At 46.9% G+C, this 24,521-nt stretch overlaps 1 protein-coding gene across 5 annotated transcripts in view; it reads left to right on the top strand.

Moving 5' to 3' along the window:
* The window catches only part of NF2 (NF2, moesin-ezrin-radixin like (MERLIN) tumor suppressor), an 80,710-nt gene that overhangs the window by 40,538 nt on the left and 15,651 nt on the right, over nucleotides 1–24,521 (top strand). For all 5 annotated transcript variants that reach the window (XM_047088102.1, XM_047088098.1, XM_047088101.1 and 2 more), the window contains 9 exons: nucleotides 691–773; nucleotides 2,632–2,707; nucleotides 7,509–7,643; nucleotides 10,669–10,743; nucleotides 13,491–13,604; nucleotides 16,134–16,256; nucleotides 16,932–17,149; nucleotides 18,522–18,627; nucleotides 22,885–23,012. In XM_047088102.1, coding sequence (XP_046944058.1) covers nucleotides 691–773; nucleotides 2,632–2,707; nucleotides 7,509–7,643; nucleotides 10,669–10,743; nucleotides 13,491–13,604; nucleotides 16,134–16,256; nucleotides 16,932–17,149; nucleotides 18,522–18,627; nucleotides 22,885–23,012 — 1,058 coding nt within the window. The remainder of the gene's footprint in view (nucleotides 1–690; nucleotides 774–2,631; nucleotides 2,708–7,508; nucleotides 7,644–10,668; nucleotides 10,744–13,490; nucleotides 13,605–16,133; nucleotides 16,257–16,931; nucleotides 17,150–18,521; nucleotides 18,628–22,884; nucleotides 23,013–24,521) is intronic.

The raw sequence follows: 24,521 nt of genomic DNA, 5'->3' as shown, positions 1-24,521 counted from the left end.
TCTCTGTTAAGAATGTTAAAAAGCCAAGGTTCGTGGAATTCATTTGCGGTTGCCAGGGCTGTAAATGTTTGTTTCCTTCAAGGTGGGTGAGCACCAGCGATTCCCAGGGAGGTGTGTGGAGCAGTGTGTGTTCAGCCCAGGGAGCTGAGCTATTTGCAGCTGAGCAGGGTGGATAGAGATAAATTGGGGTGGACATTGTAGTTTTTAATCCTCAGTGTTCATCTTGTTCATTAGCCACAGAAGCAGGCCCTCCCTCCCTTTTGCTGCTCCCGGTTTTATAGTTCCACTCATTTGTCATGTGTAATAAAGGCCCGATTCTCACCTTTACCTGACTTTCCCTGCTCCTTTGATGGCTTTTGTGCAGGCGGAGGCAGCAGCACACACAGCTTAGCCCTGGCCGACCCAACTGAGCTCCTCCCTCTGGGACGTGCAGCCCAGGAAAGAGGGACGGCAGCTGGGTGAGGGGTGCACCTACGCCTGAGTAATGGTGTACCCTTCTGAGTTGTGACTCAAACTGAATGGTGCTTGTCTGTGCGCACCACCTCTGTGCCGTGTGACTGGCTCCCTGTATGTGGCTTTTTAAAAATAGCTTTGCTATTTTGTAAAAATGATGCACAATTATGAAAATGGCATACAATACCAAAACTTTCTTTGTATGTGGGTTTTTTATTTTGCTCTACTTTTTGGTAGGTAATAAATCTGTATCAAATGACTCCAGAAATGTGGGAGGAAAGAATTACAGCCTGGTACGCGGAGCACCGAGGCCGAGCCAGGTGAGGCTGCTTCATTATCGGTTTACATTTCTGTGTGGACTTTTTTTTTTTTTAAGAACTATGAAATTAGGACACGCTCGTTGAACAAAATGCAGTACCGAGGTATATAGAAAAAGGGAGCGCTGGGAGTAGCTGGTCTTCAGTGTTGTGTGTGCTTCTTCTAGTGCATGAATACAGCCTGTCCAGATGTACAGGCCCACTGCACTCGTTGGCAATTTAGGTTTCACGTTAAGGATTATAATGTATGGATATTCCATAGCTTTTGTGTCCATTTCCCTACTGATGACATTTGGAGTGGCTATAGATTTTCACTTTCTGCAATGTACAGCCTAATGTTGTTATATAATTATATGAGCAGTTCTGAGGATACATTCTTTGCAAGAGTTGCTGAGTCCAAGGATATGAGCATTTTGTGTTCTGACAGGTGCCGCTAAATCGCCCTCCACAAAGGCTGGACCTGTTTACCTGCCTACCAGCAGTGTGTGCACGTCTCTCCCCGCCTCGTTTCTCTCCCCACCACTCATTTTTATCAATCTAATTTTTGTAATCTGAAAGAGGAGACATGTATCTTAAGTACTCATTAGCATTTCCCTGATCACTGTAGGAATTGATCATCTTTTCATTAGTCTTTAAAATATTGTCCTCTTCAAATCAACTTCCTAGCGTGCTCTTTTTTTAATACCATGTATACTGAAAAGTGGACAAGTCTTAAACGTACCACTCAATGAATCACCACAAAGTGAAAACACCGTGTAATACCAGGTGATGAGATAGCACGTGACCACCCCCCCCCCACTATCACTCCCCATCCTTCCTCCCCACAGCTAACCACTCTCCTGACGATGGAGTAGCAGTGCATGTTTTAAATTTTACTTACATGCGATCAGAGAGTCCCTATTTTTTGTGTCTCACTTCTTTTACCCAGAATCATATGGTGAGAATTGGTTTGTGGTGTGTAATAGCAGTAACAGTTTCATTTTCAATGCTGTGCAGAACTCCACTATGTTATTAAAGCATGAATTCCCCATTGCACTATTGGTGGATGTTGGGTATGTTGGGCTGTCTCTTGGTTTTTCACTATTACAAATGACATCAAACGATTTTCCAAGGTAATTGTTTGTACCAGTTTACATCAGCAGTGTGTGTGTTTCTAGTTATTCCACGTGCTTGCCAACACTGTGTGTTCTCTCAGGTTGAATTTTTAAAATTCCATTTGAGAGCATTTTGAGATTGGAGAGAGGGAAGAGGCAAGGTCATAGGGAGACCTAGTTAAAATATTTCAATATCGCACCTATTTGGGAGTTTCCTGCAAGTCATTGCTTTAAGATCTTAATCTGACTCCTAGCTTAGAAGTAGGTGACCTGGGTTGGGTTTTACAGCCCCGATAGCTCTTGACCTAATCTCTGGCAACACCCACAGAAATAAAATCAGGAAGGTAGCTCTCCGGTAGGTTGCCGAGAGAATTGTTTCAATACCAAAACCTTGTAGGTGAAAAAAGTTCACAACCAGATAAAGCAACAACTTAAATCAAATTTGCGTATCCAAATCCATTTGAGGGAAGAAGATAACATACCACGTGCTTTTCTTGAATTCCTTGAGACGGGTATCATTATTTATCAAGGGCAAAGCGTGAAATTGAAGCCAAGAGACACTGTAATGAATCTGTTCTCTGGCTTTTATGAGGCCGGGAAATTCTGCTTGACCTCGGTGCGTTTAATAGACTCAGGGCTGGGAAGAGCCTTGCTGGTATCTGCTCTGGCTGACATCTTCTGGCAGGTTCCAATGCTCAGGGTGGCGTGTGCCCGCCCTCCGTTTTCTCACTTAGTTCCGGTGACAGTGTCTTTCATTCTCTTCACAGGGATGAAGCTGAAATGGAATATTTGAAGATAGCTCAGGACCTGGAGATGTACGGTGTGAACTACTTTGCAATCCGGGTGTGTTGAATCCTCTTTGACTTCCCTGTGTATAAACAGAGGCTGAATCAGGGGCAAACTGCTTTCGAAAATGGGTTACTTCCTTATTCCAGGATAGCAGACTCTTTAATGGTTCACTGGAGGAGAAGGGGAAGAGGAAGAGGAGAGGGTCTTATAGCCTCATTTTCTATTTCTGGACTTCAATTAGATCCTCCGTAGTTAAGTGTCAGTTGAGCCCCCGGGGGACTTGGGCCTGGTCCTGGGCTCTGCTCAGCAGAAACCTGTTTGAATGCTCTGAGTGTAATGTTTGATTATTTCTGGCTCTGTGAGATCTGGCCCACAGGGAGCACCTGTAAATACTTTCTTCCCCCAAGGCACAAGGAGAGTAAAGCTGCTTTTATAGATTACTGATTTGTTTGGGTGGGACTCTTGTTCTCTCTAGCAGGCTAATTGGTTTTCTCTTCAGACCGTTAATAGTCCCACTGCTGTCCCCTGGGAACCCACTGCTTCTGCACCAGAGGCTTTTGTTTTCAGTCCTGGTTGGGTGGGCCTCTTGAGCATCTTTCTCCCAAGGTTCTGCTGCTGGTGCAGCATCTAGGAGCTCCTTCCAAAGGAATTCATGCGATTGGCTCTAGTATTCCATTGCTGGTTCCAAGCTACAGATAAGTAGATGTTAAAATAACCATCCACAGTGGTCCACCTTTATTATTATAGTTGTGGTGTTTTTTTAAATCTGTATTTATTCCTTTTGAGAGAGAGAGTGAGAGAGAGAGCAAGAGCGTGAGCGAACGCAAGCAGGGGAGGAGCAGGCAGACTGGGACAGAGAATCCCGAGACTTGACTCAACAACTCAACGAGGGGCTTGACGGGCTTGAACTCATGAACCGCAAGATCATGACCTGAGCTGAAATCAAGAGCCCTTAACTGACTGAGCCACTTAGGCATCCCTTATTGGAGTTATGGTTTGCTTTGCTTTTCAGGGTTCTTATAAATTTTATATGAAATTTGGGTAAATTGTATTACATTTTAAGTAATTTAGGATATGGGGTGGCCTGGCTGGCTCAGTCAGCAGAGCATGTGGCTCTTGATCTTGGGGTTGTGAGTTTGAGCCCCACATTGGGCATAGAGAGTACTTAAAAATAAAATCTTTGAGTAATTTAGGATAGCTTTCTACCTGATTTGTTTTCTAAATACCGATTTTTAATAGATTTCATTACATAAAATTACACTGGCAAGTTATGTTATTTCGTATAGCAAACAAGTACCTAAAAGATTTTCTATAATCATGCAAAAGGTTATTTTCTTTTTCTTTTTTAAGTTTATTTATTTTGAGAGAGAGAGAGAGAAACAGAGCACATGAGAGAGAGGGAGAGAGAGAGAATCCCAAACAGGCTCTGTGCTGTCAGTGCAGAGCTCGATGTGGGAATTGAACTCATGAACTGTGAGATCATGACCTGAGCCGAAGTCAAGAGCCTGACACTTAACCAACTGAGCCACCTAGGCACCCTATATATATATTTTTTTTTTTAAGTAAGCTCTACACCCAACATGAGGCTTGAACTCACTATCCTGGGCTCAGGAGTCACATGCTCTCCTGACTGAGCCAGCCAGGTGCCCCGAGGTTATTTTCTAAAGTTTTATTAATTTGTATTTGCTAACTGTCTGGTTTCTTTCTTTTTTTAAAAATTTTTTTTTTTTCAACGTTTATTTATTTTTGGGACAGAGAGAGACAGAGCATGAACGGGGGAGGGACAGAGAGAGAGGGAGACACAGAATCGGAAACAGGCTCCAGGCTCTGAGCCATCAGCCCAGAGCCCGACGCGGGGCTCGAACTCACGGAGCGCGAGATCGTGACCTGGCTGAAGTCGGACGCTTAACCGACTGCGCCACCCAGGCGCCCCTTCTTTCTTTTTTTAATTTTTAATTTTATTTATTGAGAGAGAGAGAGAGAGATTGTGTGTGTGCAAGCAACGGGGAGGCGGGGCACAGAGAGGAGAGACGGAACGCCAAGCAGGCTCTGTACCATCAGTACAGAGCCCACTGTGGGGCTTGAACTCATGAGCCGTGAGATCATGACCTGAGCCAAGGTCAAGAGTCAGATGCCTAACCCACTGCGCTACCCAAGTGCCCCAATTGTCTGGTTTCTTTAAGGTCAGACTAATTTAACACATTTCTGTGGTTTTGGCAACATCTTTCCTCTTGCCCCATATGCCCACCATCTAGATTCTAGAAAAGTAGTGTTTTACAATCCTTAAAAACCAGTTTCTCATTAGGGAATATTTCTTTTTTCTTTTTCTCTTCTCTTTTTTTTTTTCTTTTTTTTTTTTGAGAGAGAGAGAGTGTAAGTGAGTGAGGGGCGGAGAGAGAGAGGGGAGAGAGAGAGAATCCCACCAGCAGCATTGAGAGAAAGGTGAGAGAGAAGCAGGGCTCACCCAGAGTGGGGCTCGAGCTCACCCAATGCAGGACTCAAAGTCATGAACTGTGAGATCATGACCTGAGCCAAAGTCAGATGCTTAATCCACTGAGCCACCCAGGTGCCTGGGAATATTTCTGTAGCAATCAGACCAAAATACACTATTTTGTATGTGTATATGTTTTGTATAATGCAGTAGACAAAGCTAATGGATATTTTAGTATCATTTGTGCGCAAGTTTTTGTAATTTCACCATCAACTAAGGAAGATATGTGCTTAAAACCATTTAAAAGGGACTGCTTGAGTCGCACCTCTCTGTTTTTTCCCTAGGAATGTTGGCATCATGATAGGAAGCAGAGGGTAGAATCCTTTTTTTTTTTTTTTTAATTTAATTTAATTTAAAGGAAATAGTCACAGGGGCACCTGTGTGGTTCAGTTGGTTGAGCATCTGGCTTCAGTTCAGGTCATGATCTCATGGTTCATGAGTTCGAGCCCTGCATCTCTGCTATCAGCACGGAGCTCTCTTTGGATCCTCTGTCCGCCACTCCCCGCCGCCCCTCCCCTGCTCATTGTGTGCGCTATCTCTATCTCAAAAATAAACTTAAAAAAAAAAGTCACAAATATAATGAAGTATCTTGTTTTCCAGAATGTACTACAGCTCTTAAAAGTACAAAGCCTCACTGTGTTAATGTAGTAGTTTTAAGAGCTTTGCAGACGAGGGATCTCTCTCCTGGTTAGTGATAGCTCCTGACTTTGGGGTGTTAGAAGGAGTAAAAAGATTTATCTTGGAGAGCTCACTTGTCCATCTGACACCTGCTGTTAGATTGGTCCTTCTCATCACAGTCCGAGCACCTTCTCACTTTGCAGATCTATTTTCCTGCCTTTGAGTCTGGTTCAATTTCCTTCTTGTCAGCAAGGGGTCAGGTGCTTTAGGTCCTTGTGCAGGGAGCTTCCTTCCACTACCACACAAGGGCCAGACCACACAGCACAGGTGGATGGATCTGTAGCCTGAAGATGTAACCCCAGGCCCACTGCTGGGTCAGTGACATGGAGGCCCAGGACACTTGCCTTCTGTCTGCTCTGCCTGCCAACCAACATATGTACCATCACATTTTCAAACAGCTTTATTGAGGTATAATTTATATACAGTTCACTTTGGAGTATTTTTTCCAGTGTTCTATTATAAAAATTTTCAGACATATAAGAAAATTGAAAAAAATTTATAACAAATACCCATAGATACCCACTGTCTAGATTCTATAACATTTGACTATATTTGCTTTATCATGTTGAGACTACATTTTAACATAAAATAAAACCATTTGATCCTAGCACTTAGAATTTTCTTTCTGGTAGTACAACTACCTTTTCTTTCTTTAAATTTTTTTTTTTAATGTTTATTTATTTTTGACAGAGAGAGACAGAGCATGAGCAGGGGAGGGGCAGAGAGAGAGGAAGACACAGAATCCCAAGCAGGCAGCAGGCTCTGAGCTGTCAGCACAGAGCCCGACGCGGGGCTCGAACTCACAGACCGTGAGATCATGACCTGAGCCAAAGTCGGATGCTCAACCGACTGAGCCACCCAGGCGCCCCCTACCTTTTCTTTTAATGTTTAATCCTATGGGTTTTTATTCTACCTCTGTGATAACCTGGTTATAGTAGTTCCCCGTTATCCATAGGAGTACTTTTCCAAAAGCCCCCGTGGATCCCTAAAACCATGGATAGTACCAAACCCTATCTATACTATATTTTTTTCTTGTATAGCCATACCTATGATAATTTTAACTTCTAAATTAGGCTCAAGGTGTAAGAGATTAACAACACTAACAATAAAAAAGAACAGTTATAACAATATACTATAATAAAAGTTATGTGAATGTGTTCTCTCTCAGAACATCTTATTGTACTGTGCTCACCCTTCTGGTGATGATGCGAGAGGCTTAAATGTCTGCATGATGAGATGAAGTGAGGTGGATCACATAGGTGTTATGATATAGCGTTAGGCTCCTGTTGACCTGACAGTAGTTCAGAAGGAGGATCATCTGCTTCTAGACTGGGGTAACTGAAACTGTGGAAAGCAAAACCACAGATAAGGGGTGGGTGTGGGGCGACTACTGTATTTAATTGGAGGTAACAGTGCTTAGATTGCTGCTACTTTAGCCATCAAGCCAGTGACAGAAGCCCCCAGTGATCCCTCTGGGGGACACTGAGTCATGAGGATGGTATTTTGCCTCTGCCTGCCCCAATTCAGGAAGCTGGAGCCCCCTGGGTTACACAGCAGCTGTGACTTCTATTGGGACCTGTTGGAACTCGTCAGATGTAACAGCATGTGCCAGGTTCTTTGGGAAGTTGAATAAAATCTCACACGTCTGCTGGAGCTGACGGTGGCTGATCTTTGTTGACTCCACAGAATAAAAAGGGCACAGAGTTGCTGCTTGGAGTGGATGCTCTGGGGCTTCACATCTATGACCCTGAGAACAGGCTGACCCCCAAGATCTCCTTCCCGTGGAATGAAATCAGAAACATCTCGTACAGCGACAAGGAGGTAGGACAGGCCCCGCATGCAGACATGCCAGCAGCCCAGCTGCCAGCCTGTCCCCATCTCTCCTCCTCCCTGGACTTCTCCTTGTTATCAGTAAAATCCTTTACTCCCCAGGCTTTGGGTTTTTGGTTGCTGTTTCCTGTTTACAGAGCAGTATTGGCATCCTATTTTCAAGTAGCATCACTAAACCCCCCCTGCTGACCAACAAGAGGCTGGGAAGCTCAACTTGTCAAGACTAAACCCCAAAGAACAGTAAACCAACCAGAAAGTAACCTTGTCTTATTACTTGCCTTTCCATTTCTGGTGAGAAATTCTGTTTGTGTTTTTCAGTGTGGTATACATTAAACCCTCTCTCGGTGTCTAGTGCTTGATATGTAGGGTGGGGATATCTAAGTATTTATCCCCACATGTATATATACGTATGTGTATCTCTTTCTGTCTCTCTGTGAGGATATAAATAAGAATATCAGGCTAACTGCTTATGAGAATTCAAAAATAATTAAGTTTGAATAACTTGGCTGAGCACTCTAAGTTAGAAGTCAGATGTTCCTATACCGGATGGTGATCTTTCCCAAACACTGTAATCTTAGGTTTGTTCATTCACTCGTTTGTTCTCTGTTAATTTTAAAGGAATTATCAAGCATCTGCTTTGTGTTAGTTTTCGTAGGGGAAACGAAGATGTAGAAAAGCCAGTCTCGACCTTCAGGGAAGTTACAGTCCAGCAAGGACCGGACTGCTGTGAGACAGGCCTGTAGCGCAAGGGACTGATGACACACGTGATAATGATCCGGTGCTTTTCTGCTTTCATAAGCGCTCTCAGCCCGACTCTGATTTCTCCTCCTAAGAACATGCTGCAAGAGTAGGGGCCGGGTTTGGGGTATCTGTGTCACATCAGGAAGTGAAGATGTGGAGGGATCAGACGACTTGGTGATTGGTGAAGGGAATAGCAGGGGCTGAGCTCCATGTTCACCAAAGCCATAGCCCTGGGGGCACTTTTCCGATGCAGGGCACTGAGTAGGAGTCCTGAGAGCACAGAGGGCAGTAGGCCTGGATGGTGCTCGGTGACACACAGCTGGGACGCTGAGTGTGGAATGAGGAACAGTGACGGCTCGTGTTGCTGCCTGCAGAGCCCCCACCCTGAGCAGATTTCCTGTTTTCCCTTCCCTCGTAGTAACTTGAGAAAGGGAACACCAGGCTCCTGGTTTCCAATACGTGGTTGAGATCTACTCGGCCATGCTTGATGAGACAGATTGAGCTTCTTAATTCAAAACATTCTGGCTCTGAAATTTTTTGTTAAGTAGCTCAGAAAAGGAGCATTTAACTATTGCTTTTTAAAAATACTTAAATTGAAAGCCCCACATGACTTAAAGTAGTAGGTATGTTACGGCACGGTAGTTTTTCATCTCTAATTTCATAAAGTCTGTTTACTGCATATCCACACATTTGTGTGCTGAAGGCTCCCAAAACACTCGTTCTTCACAGAACCCAAGGATTAAAGTCTCCCCTAGTATAGCCTGACACAATAAACTCTAATATACCCTCTCCAGGGGCAGGGCACCATCATGTTCCATCATGTCAATAACTTCGTGCAGTAAGAGGACCTCAAGCTGACTTGACATAATAGGAAGTAGTCTTAGTAGTTATGCATGACAGCCGTGCTGTCAAAACAGAAATGTTGGTTTATTTTAAGTGATCCATTGATTCTTTGTGCGCGTCCCGGCAAAGCCTGTGGTTTCCCCACTGTTTGTGGTTTCCCACTGACGGCTCCGGGGTTTGACTTCAAAGCCAAAAATAAGCTCAAGAAATTCACGAATAGCAGCCTACACAAGAGCAATAGTGCTTCTAAGTTAGCTTGACCAAAAGCTAACCAAAGGATCGTTTTCTGTCCTCAGTATGCTAACCCCTCCTTCCTTGGACAGTATAATATGCAAAAGAAATACCCAAAAATACATCTTCCCAGATGTATTTATCTGCTTAGCACGGCTTTCTCGGGAATAGATATCCATTTTTTAAGTGCTTCTTTGAAATGGAACGGTCTAATCAGGAGTGGTTGAGAACAGCAATTGCCGTTTGTCCTTTATATGCTTCCCTGCCTGTGGTCTGGCCCTGGGATCTCCTACTTAGCTACCACCCTGTCCTTATCACTCATCCTTTTCTCCCCTTTGATTTCGAGAGCAGTTTCCCTCTGCTACCACGGTCTCTTCTTCGCACTTTATTCCTTTTATTAACAGCTTTCATCTGATAATCCCCACGTTCAGAAACCTGTGGTGACGACCTGTATGCTGTCACATCAAACCCAAACCCCTCCAACTGTCCACCCCCAGCCCACCCCTGCCTTCCTCCCAGTATGAGCCCGTGATATCATCTTAGTCATCAGAGAGCTAGTAACGTCAAACGCGCGCGCGCACACACACACACACACACACACACACACACACACACAGTCTGCTCATTTCTCTCTCTGCCTCATTTCTGTCGCTTGCCCTGTCCTGAATAGCCCTCCACCCAATCTTTTAGGTCCTCTATCATATTCTCTTTGTCTATGACCAGCTGAAGTTCCCGCCTACTTATGGTAGATCTACTCTGAATCCCCACGACATTTGTGATTTTTGCCACCCGATGAGGCGCTAAGAGATGATGTAATTTCTTAAGTAGCAGTTGAGTCATGAGTCTAGTTCCAGCTAGGTTGTGAGCTTCCTGAAGGCAGAACTGGGCCTGGGATGCTGCAGTGGGCTTCCCAGCGTTGGCCTCATGGTCGGGCCCATCAGGGGTCTGTAGTTCAGGTTTCCAAGCCTGAGATGGTGCCGACAGCACCCCTTCCAGGATCCTGACCTTCCATAGCCCCAGACTCCATGCCCTCAGCTGCTTCTAAATAACAGCGTGTTAGTGCCCGGGTGCCAGAAGCCAGGACAAGGCGCAGCCTTGTGCTGGATCTTTGCCAGTGTGGTTGCTGCTTTTGTGGAATTTCCTGGTTGGTGCTAACACTTTAGGTTGTCAGACTGAAACTTTTTCTGCTTCTTTCTTTCAGTTTACTATTAAACCACTGGATAAGAAAATCGATGTCTTTAAATTTAACTCCTCAAAGCTTCGTGTTAATAAGCTGGTAAGTTGAGATCCTAGTCTTTGTTACTAATAACTGAAGTTTTTCTAAGAAACTGAGCGCCTTTTTTGAGAGAGTGACCTCTTGTGAGGTGTAGAATGATAGGTAGCTCACTTGCTACACGCTTTGCCGATGACTTGAAAGACTCTTCTCTTTAGCTTAACCTAACAAATCAAACCTGAATTTTGTGATGTGGAATTTTTAAAAAGTATTTTTATGGAGGTAACTAATATATATAAAAGGATAAGTATAATGTGTATAGAAGGTATAAAGAGTGACAAAAAGGGGCACCTGGGTGGCTCAGTCAGTTAAGCGTCCGACTTTGGCTCAGGTTGTGATCTCGCAGTTCGTGAGTTCGAGCCCCATGTTGGGCTCTGTGCTGACAGCTTGGAGCCTGGAGCCTGGAGCCTGGAGCCTGCTTTGGATTCTGTGTCTCCCTGTCTCTCTGCCCCTCTCTGGCTCACACTCTGTCTCTTTCTTTCTCTCAAAAATAAACATTAAAAAAAATCAAATATAAAGAGTGACAAAAATAAATAGCTATGTGGGGTGTCTGGGTGGCTCAGTTGGTGTCTGGGTGGCTCAGTGGCTTAGATCATGATCTCACAGTTCATGAGTTCAAAACCCCCACATCGGGCTCACTGCTGTCAGTGCAGAGCCTGCTTTGGATCCTCTGTCCCCCTCTCTCTATACCCTTCCCCTGCTGTGCTCTCTCTCAAAAATAAATAAACATTAAAAAAAAAAAAAACTACACACCCACTCCCCAGCTTTAAGAAACCACACACTCCGATACTATTAAACCCCCCCATGTTAGCACCCTTCTGGTTTCCCCCATCCTCCTCCCTGAGGGCAATCACCATTCTGAGCTGGGTGCTCATTATTCGCTCGCTTTTCCTCAGAACTTTATTTCCTATACAGAAAAATGAATGTACTATTAAGTTTTGTGTACTTTTGACATAAGTGCTGTCAACTGTCTATGCTCTTTTGTCACTTTTTTTGTACATTATTTTCTGAGATGTGTCTATGTTTGATGCTTAAAGAGATGATCCCTTTATTTTCACTGCTGTATAGTATTCCATTGTGTGCAGATAAATGTACACATATATACATATATCCACACAATGATACATATATATGTCTCCCTCCCCCTCTCTCCCCACCCCCATATATATGTCATTTTCCTATTAGTGAATAGTGAAGTGCTTTCTACTTCTCTGCCATTTTAACAAAGCTGTTAGGAACATTCTCGTACCTGCCTCCTGCTGCACATGGGCAATAGTTTCTCTAGAGAGTATCTGCTTAAGAGTACAAGTGCAGGGCTGTAGTGTATGTCCAAATTCAAGATTAAGCCATGTTGTTTTCCAAAGGAGATGAATTAATTTACAGATGCAGTGCAGTGGGTGTGACTTCCTTTTGCTTTATGTCTTCTGCACTTATAATATCAGCCTTTAAAATTTGTTTGACATATGTTGTGCATATGAAATGGTTTCTCAGTATTATATAAATGAGCATCTTTATATTTACTAATGAAGTTGAACATCTTTTTGTATATTTTTTGGCCAGGCTTTTTGTCTCTTTTGTCAAATACTTATTTCATGTCCTTTGGCCATTTTTCTCTGGGTTGTTTGTATTCTTTATTGATTATATCATCTCTCAACTTGTGGCTTATTTTTCCTCCTTTTTAATGTCTTAACAAACAAAGAATGCTGGATTTTAACATAGACAAATGTATACATCTTTTCCTTAATCATTTGTGCTCTTTGTGTTTTGTTTGACATCTTTCCTTATCCTCTGATCATAAAGATATTCTTCTAGGCTTGATTTCGGCTCAGGTCATGATCTCACGGTTCCTGAGTTCGAGCCCTGTGTTGGGCTCTGTGCTGACAGAATGGGGCCTGCTTGCGGTTCTCTCTCTCTCAAAATAAATAAACTTAAAAAAAAGATATTCTTCTATATTCTTTTCTAGAGATTTCAAGGGTTCAATCTTCGTATTTAAGTCTTTAATCCTTCTGGTGTTGATTTTGTGTGTGGTGTAAAGGAGGGATCCAGCTTCTTCAGCTTCTTGTCTTTTTTGTTTTTTGTTGTTTTTTTGTTGTTGTTGTTGTTGTTTTTTAAAGTAATCTCTACACCTAACATGGGGCTCGAACTCATGACCCCAAGATCAAGAGTAGCATGCTCCACCTACTGAGCCAGCCAGCTGCCCTCAGCTTATAGTTTTTTCACATGAATAACCTGTTATCCCTATTGAATGAACTTTCCTATCCTCCCTCATCTGTAGTGCCACATCTTAAATTCTTATTTATTTATTTATCTATTTATTTACTTATTTAGAGAGAGGGGCAGAGAGAATCCCAAGCAGACTCAGCACTGTCAGCACAGAGCCTGATGCAGGGCTTGATCACTTGATTCATGAGATCATGACCTGAGCTGAAACCAAGAGTTGGACACTTAACCAACTGAGCCACCCAGGTGTCCCTATAGTGCCATATCCTAGGAGAATAAGATGCATCCAGAAGACGCACCTCCCTTCACCTGTGACTTTTGCCCCCTGGCGTACTGGAGGCCTGTCTCCAGAGCCAAGAGCCCTGGAGGCCATTAGCAGGGAAGGCCTTGCTGTTTCACTCTGTGCTTTGCTCTTTAGGTTTCCTGCTGCCCCCAAGAGCCCTTAGACAAAGATGCTGTAGCCCTGGTGAGCTGGTAGGCAGTGAAGTACATTTGGGGGTTTAACATTTCTCCTGCTTCCATGGCCACAGATTCTCCAGCTCTGTATTGGGAACCATGACCTTTTTATGAGGAGAAGGAAGGCTGATTCTTTGGAAGTTCAGCAGATGAAAGCCCAGGCCAGGGAGGAGAAGGCTAGAAAACAGGTGAGAAAGACCATGTCTGTACCACTGTTGTCGCTGCTTCTTGGTCTTGGCTTGGGAGGTAAGGAGCAGTTGTAGGCTGACAGGTGTCATTTGGCAATGGACATACCTTCTCTTATTTTATCCCTGTTGGATCTTTACTGGCCAATGCCCAGCTGGTGTGGTGTCTGCTCTGGAAATGAGGAATAAATTCTAAAAGCATATACAAAAGAAACATCTCTGGTTATTTCCCCACTTAAGTGAAGTGGGAGTAATGCAGGTTTGGGAAGAGATAGTCAAGCCTGGGTCTGTCTGTCCATCCATCCATCCATCCATCCATCCACCTAGCTAACTCGCTTTTTTTTTTTTTTTTTTTTTTTTTTTTTGCCTGCCGGTCTCCTTTGCCCAGCCTTGTCCTTTTCTAATTAGAAGGTGATAGAATGCATGACAGCATCTCATGCTTACCGCGGGAATGCTAATTAGACTTCGGCCACACTTCCCCACCACGGGTCAGCCCAGGCGGCATATTGCCTGTGGTGGGAGGTGCCAGGAGAGCTTATCAGCAGACTGGACAGTCCGCATCATTGTTTTCTACTCATAAACTATCTCGGCTCACCGAAATCCACACAACTAATCTGAGCCTCGCTGCTGAGAATATCCACTGTGGCTTTGGACTAACTCCTAGACAGAGTAGCAGCAGCTGCAGTCAGCTGCCCGCAGGACTCACAGGCTCGGAGCAGTAATCATTAGTCTGTGCGCAGCTCTCTGATGTGGGTACTCTGGCGAGGCTGGCTCCCTGCCCTGAGATTTACAATGAAATGCCCAGTTTGATCCAGCATGCTTTTAGGGCTCCCATCTCTTTGCTCTCTGAGATTGCATACTATAGATGTGCTATTTGGGATGCTTTGGCGGCCAGGCTAGTGGAATGGGTTTTGTTGGACAAAGAAATGCTCCTGAACCAGCACGGTCTAAGTGGCAACTTCAAGAAGAGCCTTCTTTGACCTCTTTTCAGCTGAGCAAAGCTTAGAAGTGAGAGATCTGAAGACGGCAATGAGTGTGTAGGCCTCGAGATTGTGGCAGAGAAGAGCGTGCATACACCCCACACCTGCACTGCCTGTGGAACAGCAGAGGCAGGGGACTGGCACCTGCAGGCCGGGCTCCATGGCCCAGTAGTATAGACACTGACCTTGGAACCAGATGTGAAAGTTAGTATGTGACATTAGTAGATGATTTATCTTCCAGATCTCAGTTTTCTTATCTGTTAAGTGGAGCTAATGGTATGCCTTCTCTGTCTCAGATCAAAGGACACATTGCACCTGAAAGCCTTTGTGAACTTAAACCACCTTGCAAACAAGAGGTCCCTTATTATCGGGTGGAGGTCTAGGGGGAAATGCAGTGCTGGGAATGGAAGGTGGTTGCCTGGGCTTTTGTCAAGGGGAGAATAATAGAGATACAGTAATCCACCTAATGGAAATTTGTAATGCAGTGGAAATTAGAGAACAAACTGGCCAAGCTTTTCACTGACCTGCAAGGGAAAAATTAGAGAAGAATTTACAGTATTTTATTGCTTGTCTTTGCATTATTCCTTCGAGGCCCAATGCCTTTTTTTTTTTTTTTTTTTTTTTTTTTGGCTCAGTATTTACAAAAGGCAGCAATCTTAAAAATCTTGGGTTTGGGAGAAAATTGAAGCAAGAAGTAATTAAATGTGCTCTATTTAAGGAAGAAAATAGTGCAGTGGTCACTTCTGGCTTCTGCTTTCTGAACTCAGTTAATACCCTAGGATCACAGAGAATAGCACTTGTCCTGTGCTTGTTCCCCTTATTAAGCTCTGCATGTGGCCCAATTAACACAGTGATCCAGAAGGCATGGGAGGTGGTGGCAGCTTTGTACCAGTGCCTTAAGGACAGGGGGCCGTGTTCCCTGCTCAGCTCCCTCCTGTTGCAGGCCTGGCCGGGAGCTGCCTCTGCATGAGGCTGGGAGCCTGTGCCGTGGGGCTGTGGCTTCCCCCTGTGAAACACAATGTGTGAACTACACGATTCCATCTTCTCTGTGGGTCAGAGGCAGGAGTGATTGTGGATGAAATTAGAGATGTGGGAGGGGTCGTGTGGGTGAGAAATGGTGAGGTGGCTCGTCCAACCAGAAGAAAGCTGTCTGTTTCTGGGGCTCCATCTCAGGGAGAAGGAATCTGCATTGCGTCCTGTCCGCTGCTGGGCGGAGCCACGTGAGGTCTGATATCGGCAGGGTAGCCATTTCAGTACACAGTGTGTGAGAATGCCTCCTTCGATCCAGGTGGACTTGGCAGGGCTGGCTTTTTGGTGTTTTGTTTGTTCCCTCACCCCTAGATGGTTTTTCAAGGGACACAGCTTTTGATTCTCCAGCTGGTTTTGAAGGACAGAGGGTGGTAGGTGACAAGAATGACACTGCCAACCTCTAAAGTAAAGGGACGAAGAGGGTCTCCCTGGGCATCTCCGGACACTGGGCGTTCTAGGACCCTTGTGGCAGTGTAGGTCGTGAGCCCCATGACTCTCGTTCCCCCCCCCCCCCACCCTCCAGATGGAGCGGCAGCGCCTTGCTCGAGAGAAGCAGATGAGGGAGGAGGCTGAGCGCACAAGGGATGAGTTGGAGAGGAGGCTGCTGCAGATGAAAGAAGAAGCAACAATGGCCAACGAAGCACTGGTGATTTCTGGGGGAGTCTGGGTCCCAGGAGGCTACACGGGGATTCCCTTGGGTTTTGGGAATTAGGTAGGCCTCCTGAGGACCACAGATAAGTAACATTTGCTTTGACATTTCAGCTAAAAACAAACAAACAAACAAAAAAAACAAAAACAAAAACGGTGCCTTTTCTTCCACCCATGTTGGCAGGAGATCATGTGTGGCCAAGCCCCACTTTCCCTAGGGCGCCTTTAAAGCAGGGCCTCTCTGCCTACCCGGGGGTCAGATCACCCTCTGTGATGAAAGTTGTCCTGTGCCTCGTAGGACGGTTAGCAGTGTCCCTGACCCCTACCCACTAGATGCCACTAGCACCACCTTACCCTTGATTTGTGACAATCAAAAACATTGTTACCTGTCTCCCACTGGTTTGAACCACGCATTTAAAGGGAAAAGCCTTGGCTCAAGTGGTACTCAAAAAGGTGCTTTCTTGTTGTTCCCCATGGGTGGGACTTTCTGAAAAGTTGAGGGTGTGGCTGTCTGGCCCTTGCCAAAGTGTCATCTGATGGGGCATTCAGTGGCAGGGCCCCGGGGAGTCTGACGCTCTGGTTCCTGCTGACCTGAATTTCTGAGGCCACATCTGGGAGGGATGACAGGCATGTGATCGATCCCCATCCCAGCTGATAGCACCCTTCTCTCCAGATGCGGTCCGAGGAAACGGCTGACCTGTTGGCGGAAAAGGCCCAAATCACTGAGGAGGAGGCAAAACTCCTGGCACAGAAGGCCGCGGAGGCCGAACAGGAAATGCAGCGCATCAAGGCCACAGCCATTCGGACGGAGGAAGAGAAGCGCCTGATGGAGCAGAAGGTGCTGGAGGCTGAGGTGCTGGCGCTGAAGATGGCTGAGGAATCGGAGAGGAGGTTAGAGGTGGGGAGTCCAGGGCACTGGGCCCCAGGCGAGGGGCTGTTCAGTCGAAACCTGGCCCTGAGGCAGAGCTTGACCGCACTTGTCCACAAGCTGCTTCAACTTCTAGGATGGTGGGGTGGGGGGAGGCTCCTCCCTTGACAGGTTGGTGAGGACTGGTACTTAAGCCGGTGTGGGCTTTGGGGGCTGGGGTTAGTGGAAGGGCTCAGGAACACGGTTCTCTAGTCGAGTGGACCTCTGGTCATGCTTGTGTCTGTGATAAACTGCCGTCCCTCTGATAGCCATGTTTGCAGGAATGCCATCAAGCACGTCTGCAGACCGCTTTTAGCTGAGGAGCTGTAAGGAGGCTCTTCTTAAGTTTAAAAAATGTGGTTCTTTTCCCTTTTCATTTAGGGGACATGTGGGGACAGAGCAGCTATTTACCTTTAACGTGGTAATGAGGAACCCGCTTCCCTTCAGCCATTCTTGGTGCTAAGGCTCCCGAGGCAGATAGGAGGGGAGGGCCAGGATCCTGTCTGTGGCCAGGATGCGCCAGCTCACGACCAGGTTGAAGGATGGAACTGTAGTCTCCACTTTTCAAAGAGTATTCTAGCCTCTGGATTGTTCTGGTCCTGCAGCCTTCAGATAAACACTGGCACATTCCCCACAGCATTTGGCTCTATTGACCTAGAACACTTGAATTTGGCTTTTTGCTACCAAGGTGCATTCACTACAGTTTCCTATCCGCTTTCTGCATGTCGTTCTGGGAATATGGATCTTTGTTTCCTGCCCTGTCTCGGGCCCCTTTCTTTCTGTGTGTGGGTCACTTCCCCCAAGACCGATGTTGGGCCTGGTCCCTGGGTCCTGTGTCTTGCAGGGTGAGGCACGAAGACCTCAGCGTTGCTGCTCATCTTGCCTGAGGTTGGCCCTGGGCCTGCAGTCGTTTTCCTTGGGGGCTGTGAAGAATCGATTCTTTCTCATCCTGTCCTTCGTGATCCGATATAAGATCTTTGATTCATGCACTGTACCTTTGCCTAGCTCACTCTCACCCACAAGTTAAGCAGAGGAAGCTGTTGGCCCCTCCCCCCTCCTCTCCCTCTACCAATTGCAAAGGTTTGAACTTGACTCCTTCCCAGCAGCTTCCCTGCCCTTCCCATTTAGATTTACCATTGCAGTGAACAGTACTCAGGAATGTTATCCTTGCTTTGGAAGTTCTGATGTTCATGTCAGTGTCCACCCCCCCACTCCCCACTGGCCTTGTTTGCCTGATCTGGTGCCATCATCAGGGTTAACTCAGGTCCCTCCTCTCCAGGGGGACTGTGGGGAAGAGGGCTGTCTTTCTTCTACCTGTCACCTTCATGGACCTGACATCTCCTCCTTTCCTTGCAGGGCCAAGGAGGCAGATCAGCTGAAGCAGGACCTGCAGGAAGCCCGTGAGGCAGAGCGAAGAGCCAAGCAAAAGCTCCTGGAAATCACCACCAAGCCCACATACCCGGTGAGCCGGGCTGGGAGCTGCCAGCCTGCAGCTGCTTCAGACCTTGTAGCTTTCTCTTCCCTCCAGCCCTTCAGTTCCGCTGGTGGTGCCACAGCAGAATGAATGATGCAGAGGGCCTGCAGCTTGGGAAGGGGCAGAATGCCTGGTCTGCCATTGGCCTTGGACTGGTCACCTCTCTGGTTGCCTGGATAGCAGGCAGTGGGGCCTTTCCTAGCTCTGAAATGTTTTTCTTCGTCTTTTTTTTTAAAGTTTATCCATTTATTATTTCTGAGAGAGAATGAACAAAAGCAGGGGAGGGGCAGAGAGAGAGAGGGAGATAGAATCTGAGGCAGGCTCCAGGCTCTAAGCTGTCAGCACAGAGCCCAACCTGGGGCTTGAACTCATGAACCGTGAGATCATGACCTGAACCGAAGTTGGATGCTTAACCAACTGAGCCACCCAGGCACCCATGTTTTTCTTATTCTAAGTAATATAGTCCCAAATTATTTTTTTTTTTTCAACGTTTATTTATTTTTGGGACAGAGAGAGACAGAGCATGAACGGGGGAGGGGCAGAGAGAGAGGGAGACACAGAATCGGAAACAGGCTCCAGGCTCTGAGCCATCAGCCCAGAGCCCGACGCGGGGCTCGAACTCACGGACCGCGAGATCGTGACCTGGCTGAAGTCGGACGCTTAACCGACTGCGCCACCCAGGCGCCCCCCAAATTATTTTTAAGAGATGATAGCTGCTGCTGCTGCTGCTTCTTCTTCTTCTTCTTCTTCTTCTTCTTCTTCTTCTTCTTTTTTTTTTGAGAGAGCGAGGTTGCAAGTGAGCAAGGGGCAGAGAGAGAGAGAAGTGGGGCTCACTTGGCACTCATGTTTTACCTAAAGTGAGGCTCATGTTCACCCGAAGTGGGGCACGAGCTCACCTGAAGCGGGGCTCGAGCTCACCCGATGTGGGACTCGAACTCACAACCTGTGAGATCATGACCTGGGCTGTAGACAGATGCCACCCAGGCACCTGAGACGGTAGCTTCTTGATGCCAAGCTGAATGTAATCTTCAACTACCTTTGTGTAATGTATACCATCATTGCAGTTCTGGGCAGGGGTACCGTATACCTCAGGGTAAACTATAGCCATGTAAGAACCATTTTCCAAACTCAATTTTGGGACAAGGAGGCAGACTTCAATTAAACAGGGTCACACCATGAGTAGACAAGCCTCTTCCCTTCCCTTCCTCTGTGCATTCAGTTCAGCAAACTGTTCTGTTCCATATAATACCAGGGACCTGGATAGTTCAGTTGATTAAGTGTCCAACTCTTGGTTTCAGCTCAGGTCACGATCTCACAGTTTTGTGGGTTCATGCCCCGCACTGGGCTCTGCACTGGCAGCATGGAGCTTGCTTGGGGTTCTTTCTCTCCCTTTCTCTATCTCTCTGCCCTTCCCCTACTCACACTGCCTCTGTCTCTCCCAAGTAAATAAATAAACTTTAAAAAAATAATAATGCCAGGCAGATGCAGAGTCTGTATACAGACAGGGTGCACAGAGGCCTGGAGGGGAACATAGCCCAGCTTGTAGGGGCAGGAGAGGCATAGGATCGTGCCTGAGCTGGCTCTCAAAGGCTAAGGAGGAGCTAGCCAGGCGAGAAAGAGACTGCAGGGTATTCGCAGCCAGTGCACAGATGTGCACATGGCACAGTGTGTGCACTGCACACTCACAAGGCATGCAGCCAGGAGGCACACAGGGCACAGCGGCGTAAGCTGCCCAGGGTTTGAGGTGGAGGGAAACGTGAGTGGTTTCCTATTGTCATCTGTTCTGGTTATCTATTACTATGTGACAGGCCACCCCCAAGCCAGCCATATAGCTCAAAACACCCATTTGTTATTCTCTCTCATGGCTTGGTGCATTGATTGGGCTGATGGTCCTTCCTCAGAATCTCTGAGGCAGTCGCAGACAGCAGCCAGGACTGGAGTCGTCTGAGGGCTCATCTGGGCTGGGTACCTGAGATACGAGTGATTTTAAAATATATACTGGAATGGGGTAGCCTGGCTAGCTCAGTAGGTAGAGCATGCAACTCTTGGTCTAAAAATAGATGGGTAGGTAGGTATGTAGGTAGGTAGAAACAAAGGGAGGGAGGGAGGGAGGGAAGGAAGGAAGGAAGGAAGGAAGGAAGGATAGGAGGGAGGGAGGAAGGAAGGAAGAAAAGAAAGGAAGGAAAGGAGGGAGGAAGGAAGGAAAGAAAGGAAGGAAGGAAAGGAGGGAGGGAGGAAGGAAGGAAAGGAGGGAGGAAGGAAGGAAAGGAGGGAGGAATGAGGGAAGGAAGGAAAGGAAAGGAGGGAGGGAGGAAGGAAGGGAGGAAAGGAGGAAGGAAGGAAGGGAGGGAGGAATGAAGGAAGGGGGAAGGAAGGAAGGAAGGAAGGAAGGAAGGAGGGAGGAATGAGGGAAGGAAGGAAAGGAAAGGAGGGAGGGAGGAAGGAAGGGAGGAAAGGAGGAAGGAAGGAAGGGAGGGAGGAATGAAGGAAGGGGGAAGGAAGGAAGGAAGGAAGGAAGGAAGGAAGGAAGGAAGGAAGGAAGGGAGGAAGGAGAGACACTGGAGCAAACTTCATGTGCTCTTCAAACAGTAAATAAATAAGTCCTGGAGGAGCTCATTCATATCAGCCTTTTACTCATATTTCATGGTATGGATGGATTGTAATTCATCTAAGCAGTCCCCTATGGATGGGTATTTAGTTTGTTTTCATCGGCAGTTGTGAACAAAACTGCAGAAAATATCCTTGAGCATAAATCTTCGCACATACGGTGAATGTACTGGTAGAATAAATTGTCATAAATAGAACCGTGGGGTCAGGTTTTCCATCGAGATGCTTTCCACAGAGGTTGTCCCAGTGTCTGTTCTCACCCACAGTGCAGCACTCAGCGCCCGTCTTTTTGGAGATTTTGATGAGGTATAACATCCATACAGGGAAGTGCCCCAAATTATAACTGTACAGCTTGATGCATTCTCGCAAACTCAACACACCAATGCACCCAGCACCCAAATCAGAAAACAGAACGTTCTAGTACCCCAGAAGCCCCCTCTCAGCACCACCTTCAACACCCACGCAGACAGTCTGCCTCAAGCCTGTCATCGTCTCAGACGAGCGCTCTGGGCCTCTGCTCTTTCCCAGACGCTGTCCCAGACTCAGCCAGGGATCCAAGGGTGAAAGAGAGGCAGATCCTGCCCTTAGGAAACTTGCCAACAGTAAAAGAAGAAGACACAGCCAAAAGGGATTTTTTACAGGGTGGAGTTAGGGAAGTGCCACCACAGAACCAGAAGCACCATGTATAGCAAAGAAAAGAGTTGCCATCTGGCCGAGAGGGATCTAGAAAGGCTTTGGTGAGAAATCCTAGTATTTGAGAAGGGCCTTGAAAGTGAGGTGGCGTGTAGCAAAAGGAATAGTTTAAGCAAAGGAGCAGAAACAGTGATGTTCACGATCCAATAGGGCAAACAGTAGGAAACACGGGAGAAGTAGATCGGGGCCATATTTGAGATGACCCTTTGTTCTGGGATGAGAAAGTCCTCAAGTCTAATTGCTTTGCCGTCTGCTTCAAGCCCTGCTCTGGCTCTGTCTTCCAAATCCAAACCCTCAGCATGCAGGGCAGCCCTCTATGGTCTAGTCCCGGCCCCCTACCCACCTCACCACACCGGTGCCGCAGACCCTCGGCTTTCTCACCAAGCATGCTCTGCCCTGCCCAGTGCCGTGCCTCTTGCCTGGCATGTTTTTTCCTCTGTCATATCCTCTGCTGCCAACATAGCACACCTTCTCTAGCTCCCCGGCCTCTGTTCACTCCCTGGCTGTAGTGTCTACCTTACTTAACCAGGATGATCTGTAAGCACCTTTGTTTACTGAACAATACTGTCAGCTGCTCAGAGCCAGGGACCCTGTCTTGTTCTCTGCATCTCCAGCTCCTAGCCTGGGGCTTGAGGGCTTCCTCAACAAAGAAGTGAGTGGGAGTAGTGTTTAATTTGGCTGAGCGTGAAAAGCTGGCAAAGGTTCGAGGGAAGAGGAATGATTTGTCTGGATTTGTAGTCTTTGGGGCCAGTCACCTGGGAGCAGCCAGTGTGGGTAGATGGGGAACAGGAGAGACTGGGGTAACATGAGGCCATGGTGGTGCTGGGAGGCAGGGCCTGAGCTGTGTGCTCATTTCTGTGGCTGCTGGAGGATCAGTGGTTAACACAGCAGTGCCCCCTGTTCCCATAGAACCTGAACCTCCTAACAGACATTTTTCATTCATAGCCCATGAACCCAATTCCAGCGCCATTGCCTCCTGACATGCCAAGCTTCAACCTCATTGGTGACAGCCTGTCTTTCGACTTCAAGGATACTGACATGAAGCGGCTTTCCATGGAGATAGAGAAAGAAAAGTACGTAGTTTCCTGACTTCCGTGCCCCCAGCCAGTGAGCTAGAGTGGGGCCATCTGGGCTTGGGAAAAGTGGAGGGTTATCACAAGCATCTGTCACTAGCCCCTGCAGGATTTGCTCTGTTCCCATCCTCTGGAGGAAGAATTTCCTCATCAGAACTGAAGGACGTCACACCAGCGTCCAGTCTTCCAGGATAACAATGATACTTGATTGGTGACTTGGAGTTTACAGGGCTCAAAACCTCACCTACAGTCTCAGACTGGTTTTCCGGGAACTCTGAGTCAGTCAGACTGCTGTTCACGTGGCGATAGAGCACGTGATAGTGTTCTAACACAGTAACAGAACATGCTTCCTAGTTGTGTCCTCTGGCGGCTGAGATCTGCGGCACTTCCCATGTCTAGAACAAGGGTCAGAGAAGAAACTCGGGCTCGAGGCCGAGGAAGGCAAACGTCCAGGTCAGGCCGGCCCTGCTGTCCAGGGCAGCCCTGAGCTGAACCCCCACATGCCCTGTTCACAACAGCTTCTGCTGTCATGGTTGGTGGAAGTGGAGCTGAGGTGGAAAGGAGAAATCTAACTGAGGTTCCCCCGGATTCCCAACCACAGATCAATTGGCCACTCATGCCACAGCTTACTGGAGAACCATCACAAAAGCTGCTGGGTGCTGGGTGCATCGGTGTCCAGTCTTTTTTTTTTTTTTTTTAATGTTTATTTATTTTTGAGAGAGAGAGAGAGAGAGAGGGAGAGAGAGACAGAGACAGAGTGCAAGTGGGGAAAGGGCAGAGACAAGGGGAGACACAGAATCTGAAGCAGCCTCCAGGCTCTGAGCTGTCAGCACAGAGCCCAATGCAGAGCTTGAACTCAGAAACTGTGAGATCATGACCTGAGTTGAAATCCCACACTTAACCAACTAAGCCACCAGGTGCCCCCGTGGGCCTTTTTAATTTTTATTTATTTTTGAGAGAGAGACAGAGCATGAGCCAGGGAGGGGCAGAGAGAGAAGGAGGCAAAGAACCCGAAGCAGGCTCCAGGCTCTGAGCTGTCAGCACAGAGCCCGATGGAGGGCTCGAACTCATGAACCGCAAGATCATGACCTGAGCCGAAGTCGTATGCTTAACCAACTGAGCCCCTCAGGTGCCCCATGTCTGGGCTTTTTAGCTTTGTCTCATTTCATTCCCACTAACTAGCCTCAAACATCAGAGGTAGGTTTTAGTGTGCCATTTATAAATGAGAACACAGATCTGGAGTGTTTAACGAACTCACCCAGCATCACACAGCTGATGAGGGACAGAACCGGGATTCAGCTCCAAACCCATCTGAGGGTATGTGCTTTCACCTTGTACAGTATCCTTGGAAGAGCTGTCTCGGGACAGTGCCTCTTTGGAGCTTGGGGTGAGCAACCACGAGCCTCTCCGTGGTATCTGCTGTCCAAGTTCATCTTCAAGTCTTTCTCCATTGACCAGGCATAGTAAGCATTTCGTGGTTGTGATCAGGGAGAGGCTACATCCTGTTCC

The sequence above is a fragment of the Lynx rufus genome, unplaced genomic scaffold, assembly GCF_022079265.1.
Source record: "Lynx rufus isolate CCGP_SWC_20201006 ecotype Redwood Valley unplaced genomic scaffold, mLynRuf1.p SCAF_24, whole genome shotgun sequence".
NCBI lineage: Eukaryota > Metazoa > Chordata > Mammalia > Carnivora > Felidae > Lynx > Lynx rufus.
Note: the sequence above shows the minus strand (reverse complement) of the source record. Positions and strands in the feature narration are given on the sequence as shown.